We start from the raw sequence: 6,000 nt of genomic DNA, 5'->3' as shown, positions 1-6,000 counted from the left end.
ACCTCACTCCACAATACTCTATACCTCACTCCACAATACTGTCTACCTCACTCCACAATACTGTCTACCTCACTCCACAATACTGTCTACCTCACTCCACAATACTCTATACCTCACTCCACAATACTGTCTACCTCACTCCACAATACTTTATACCTCACTCCACAATACTGTATACCTCACTCCACAATACTCTATACCTCACTCCACAATACTCTATGCCTCACTCCACAATACTGTCTACCTCACTCCATAAATATAGTGTTAATTTATTTCCACTTCAAAGACCTTCCAACACCTACACACCACTAAATAGCATACTCTAACCACTCCACCTCCTCCACAAACCCCCATCTGTCCCTGTTCCCTCCCCGCTCAGGGTGAGCTGCCCTAACTCTTGATGTCCTGAATAAGTTTAATGACAGTGTGCCAGTTAACAGAGAGAGAGGCACACTGTGTGTCTGATGTGGATGTCCTGTACACTCCTGATTCATCTTCTGAATGGCACACATACACACACACACACACACACACACACACACACAATAACAATAACCCTGTCACTGAGACAGTCCTGTTCTACAACGTAACAATAACCCTGTCACTGAGACAGTCCTGTTCTACAACGTAACAATAACCCTGTCACTGAGACAGTCCTGTTCTACTGTTCTACAACGTAACAATAACCCTGTCACTGAGACAGTCCTGTTCTACTGTTCTACAACGTAACAATAACCCTGTCACTGAGACAGTCCTGTTCTACTGTTCTACAACATAACAATAACCCTGTCACTGAGACAGTCCTGTTCTACTGTTCTACAACGTAACAATAACCCTATCACTGAGACAGTCCTGTTCTACAACGTAACAATAACCCTGTCACTGAGACAGTCCTGTTCTACAACGTAACAATAACCCTGTCACTGAGACAGTCCTGTTCTACAACGTAACAATAACCCTGTCACTGAGACAGTCCTGTTCTACTGTTCTACAACGTAACAATAACCCTGTCACTGAGACAGTCCTGTTCTACTGTTCTACAACGTAACAATAACCCTGTCACTGAGACAGTCCTGTTCTACTGTTCAACAACGTAACAATAACCCTGTCACTGAGACAGTCCTGTTCTACTGTTCTACAACGTAACAATAACCCTATCACTGAGACAGTCCTGTTCTACTGTTCTACAACATAACAATAACCCTGTCACTGAGACAGTCCTGTTCTACAACGTAACAATAACCCTGTCACTGAGACAGTCCTGTTCTACTGTTCTACAACGTAACAATAACCCTGTCACTGAGACAGTCCTGTTCTACTGTTCTACAACGTAACAATAACCCTGTCACTGAGAGAGACCTGGGGCACCGTCAGACGTTACACACTGGTCCAGAAACACACACTAGCACACGTAACACACATACATACAACAGACACCCACAGCTTTGCCTCTCCTCACCCTCTGTGCATACTAATTGTCAATTAGACCTGATTAGCAGCTTAAGTAACAGGCACTTATTATGGGGGAGTTCATTCACACACACAAACATATATATACACACACACACACACACACACACACACACTCATTAATAATAAGAATGGTGTAAGGCAGTGTTGTAAGGAACCTGTATATTCTGGTCGGGTGGTGGTGTGTGTATGTGTGTTTGTATGTGTGTTTGGGTTCATTAACGTGTGTGGATGTCAGTGTGGTCTGACTGGGAGTTTGATGTGTCCAGAGAAACAGACAAAGACAGAATGTGCTGTCAGATAGATGATTGAGAGACAGAGAGCGAGAGAGAGAGAGACGGAGAGATAGAGAGAGACAGAGAGAGCGAGAGACAGAGAGAGCGAGAGACAGAGAGACAGAGACAGAGAGAGAGAGAGAGACAGAGAGAGAGCTGAGAAGAGATTGAGAGAGAGAGAGAAAGAGCTGAGAACAGATTGAGAGAGAGAGAGAGAGAGAGCTGAGAACAGATTGAGAGAGAGAGAGAGAAATGGTCAGAAAGAAACAGAGACTACATATTGAGATGGAGACAGTGGGTAGAAACAGAGACTACATGATGAGATGAAGACAGTGGGTAGAAACAGAGATTACATGATGAGATGAAGACAGTGGTAGAAACAGAGACTACATACTGAGATGAAGACAGTGGTAGAAACAGAGACTACATGAGATGAAGACAGTGGGTAGAAACAGAGACTGACTACATGATGAGATGAAGACAGTGGTAGAAACAGAGACTACATGTTGAGATGAAGACAGTGGGTAGAAACAGGGACTACATATTGAGATGAAGACAGTGGGTAGAAACAGAGACTGCATATTGAGACTGCTGAACACAGTGGGTAGAAACAGAGACTACATGATGAGATGAAGACAGTGGGTAGAAACAGAGACTACATGTTGAGATGAAGACAGTGGGTAGAAACAGAGACTACATGATGAGATGAAGACAGTGGTAGAAACATAGACTACATATTGAGATGAAGACAGTGGGTAGAAACAGAGACTACATGATGAGATGAACACACTGGGTAGAAACAGAGACTACATGATGAGATGAACACAGTGGGTAGAAACAGAGACTACATGATGAGATGAACACAGTGGGTAGAAACAGAGACTACATATTGAGATGAAGACAGTGGTAGAAACAGAGACTACATGATGAGATGAAGACAGTGGGTAGAAACAGAGACTACATGTTGAGATGAAGACAGTGGTAGAAACAGAGACTACATATTGAGATGAAGACAGTGGGTAGAAACAGAGACTACATATTGAGATGAAGACAGTGGGTAGAAATAGAGACTACATATTGAGACTGCTGAACACAGTGGGTAGAAACAGAGACTACATATTGAGACTGCTGAACACAGTGGGTAGAAACAGAGACTACATGATGAGATGAAGACAGTGGGTAGAAACAGAGACTACATATTGAGATGAAGACAGTGGGTAGAAACAGAGACTACATATTGAGATGAAGACATTGGGTAGAAAGAGACTACATATTGAGATGAAGACAGTGGGTAGAAACAGAGACTACATATTGAGATGAAGACAGTGGGTAGAAACAGGGACTACATATTGAGATGAAGACAGTGGGTAGAAACAGAGACTACATATTGAGATGTAGACAGTGGGTAGAAACAGAGACTACATATTGAGATGAAGACAGTGGGTAGAAACAGAGACTACATGATGAGATGAAGACAGTGGGTAGAAACAGAGACTACATATTGAGATGAAGACCGTGGGTAGAAACAGAGACTACATGATGAGATGAAGACAGTGGTAGAAACAGAGACTGCATATTGAGACTGCTGAACACAGTGGGTAGAAACAGAGACTACATACTGAGATGAAGACAGTGGGTAGAAACAGAGACTACATGATGAGATGAAGACAGTGGTAGAAACAGAGACTGCATATTGAGACTGCTGAACACAGTGGGTAGAAACAGAGACTACATACTGAGATGAAGACAGTGGGTAGAAACAGAGACTACATATTGAGATGAAGACAGTGGGTAGAAACAGAGACTACATGATGAGATGAAGACAGTGGGTAGAAACAGAGACTACATATTGAGATGAAGACAGTGGGTAGAAACAGAGACTACATGATGAGATGAAGACAGTGGGTAGAAACAGAGAATACATGATGAGATGAAGACAGTGGGTAGAAACAGAGACTACATATTGAGATGCAGACAGTGGGTAGAAACAGAGACTACATACTGAGATGAAGACAGTGGGTAGAAACAGAGACTACATATTGAGATGCAGACAGTGGGTAGAAACAGAGACTACATGATGAGATGAACACACTGGGTAGAAACAGAGACTACATATTGAGATGCAGACAGTGGTAGAAACAGAGACTACATGATGAGATGAACACACTGGGTAGAAACAGAGACTACATATTGAGATGCAGACAGTGGGTAGAAACAGAGACTACATGATGAGATGAAGACAGTGGGTAGAAACAGAGACTACATATTGAGATGAAGACAGTGGTTAGAAACAGAGACTACATATTGAGATGAAGACAGTGGGTAGAAACAGAGACTACATATTGAGATGAAGACAGTGGGTAGAAACAGAGACTACATGATGAGATGAAGACAGTGGTAGAAACAGAGACTACATATTGAGATGAAGACAGTGGGTAGAAACAGAGACTACATATTGAGATGTAGACAGTGGGTAGAAAACAGAGACTACACGATGAGATGAAGACAGTGGGTAGAAACAGAGAATACATGATGAGATGAAGACAGTGGGTAGAAACAGAGACTACATATTACGATGAAGACAGTGGATAGAAACAGACTACATATTGAGATGAAGACAGTGGGTAGAAACAGAGACTACATATTGAGATGAAGACAGTGGGTAGAAACAGAGACTACATATTGAGATGAAGACAGTGGGTAGAAACAGAGACTACATGATGAGATGAACACAGTGGGTAGAAACAGAGACTACATATTGAGATGAAGACAGTGGGTAGAAACAGAGAATACATGATGAGATGAAGACAGTGGGTAGAAACAGAGACTACATGATGAGATGAAGACAGTGGGTAGAAACAGAGACTACATGATGAGATGAAGACAGTGGGTAGAAACAGAGACTACATGATGAGATGAAGACAGTGGGTAGAAACAGAGAATACATGATGAGGTGAAGACAGTGGGTAGAAACAGAGAATACATGATGAGATGAAGACAGTGGTAGAAACAGAGACTACATATTGAGATGCAGACAGTGGTAGAAACAGAGACTACATATTGAGATGAAGACAGTGGGTAGAAACAGAGACTACATTATGAGATGAAGACAGTGGTAGAAACAGAGACTACATATTGAGATGAAGACAGTGGGTAGAAACAGAGACTACATGATGAGATGAACACAGTGGGTAGAAACAGAGACTACATATTGAGACTGCTGAACACAGTGGATAGAAACAGAGACTACATGATGAGATGAAGACAGTGGTAGAAACAGAGAATACATGATGAGATGAAGACAGTGGGTAGAAACAGAGAATACATATTGAGATGAAGACAGTGGGTAGAAACAGATACTGTTATGTTGTTACCTGTCACTTTGATACTCTGTTCCTGTTATGTTGTGTTACCTGTCACCTTGATACCCTGATACTCTGTTCCTGTTATGTTGTTACCTGTCACCTTGATACCCTGATACTCTGTTCCTGTTATGTTGTTACCTGTCACCTTGATACCCTGATTCTCTGTTCCTGTTATGTTGTTCCCTGTCACCTTGATACTCTGTTCCTGTTATGTTGTTACCTGTCACCTTGATACCCTGATACTCTGTTCCTGTTATGTTGTTACCTGTCACCTTGATACCCTGATACTCTGTTCCTATTATGTTGTTACCTGTCACCTTGATACCCTGATACTCTGTTCCTGTTATGTTGTTACCTGTCACCTTGATACCCTGATTCTCTGTTCCTGTTATGTTGTTACCTGTCACCTTGATACTCTGATACCCTGTTCCTGTTATGTTGTTACCTGTCACCTGTCACCTTGATACTCTGATACCCTGTTCCTGTTATGTTGTTACCTGTCACCTTGATACTCTGATACCCTGTTCCTGTTATGTTGTTACCTGTCACCTTGATACTCTGATACTCTGTTCAGCCATATTTCAGTGAACAATTACTGTCTGGTTTGTTCCCTAGTTATAGCATGCATCCCAAATGGACCCTATTCCCTACACAGTGCACTACTATTGGCTAGAGCCACAGGACCCTATTCTCTCTCTCTCCCTCTCCCAGTCGCTCACTATACTGTCTTCTTCCCCCCTCTCTAGGAGATAGATGGCTTGGAGGTGATTGGCTCAGGCCAGCCCTTCACCTCTGTCACTGTGAAGCAGAGCCCCCTATTGGAGGAGGAGGAGAGGGAGGAGCTTAGGGAGGTGGAGCAGAAGGAAAACCAGTAAGAAATACCCCCCCCC

General features: G+C 42.6%; 1 protein-coding gene across 2 annotated transcripts in view; it reads left to right on the top strand.

Moving 5' to 3' along the window:
- mycbpap (mycbp associated protein) overlaps positions 1-6,000 on the top strand; it is a 44,084-nt gene that overhangs the window by 14,374 nt on the left and 23,710 nt on the right. For both annotated transcript variants that reach the window (XM_090195189.1, XM_090195190.1), the window contains exon 9: positions 5,857-5,981. In XM_090195189.1, coding sequence (XP_090051315.1) covers positions 5,857-5,981 — 125 coding nt within the window. The remainder of the gene's footprint in view (positions 1-5,856; positions 5,982-6,000) is intronic.

The sequence above is a fragment of the Oncorhynchus mykiss genome, chromosome 13 (assembly GCF_057628025.1).
Source record: "Oncorhynchus mykiss isolate SJ-2025 chromosome 13, ASM5762802v1, whole genome shotgun sequence".
Taxonomy (NCBI): Eukaryota; Metazoa; Chordata; class Actinopteri; order Salmoniformes; family Salmonidae; genus Oncorhynchus; species Oncorhynchus mykiss.
Note: the sequence above shows the minus strand (reverse complement) of the source record. Positions and strands in the feature narration are given on the sequence as shown.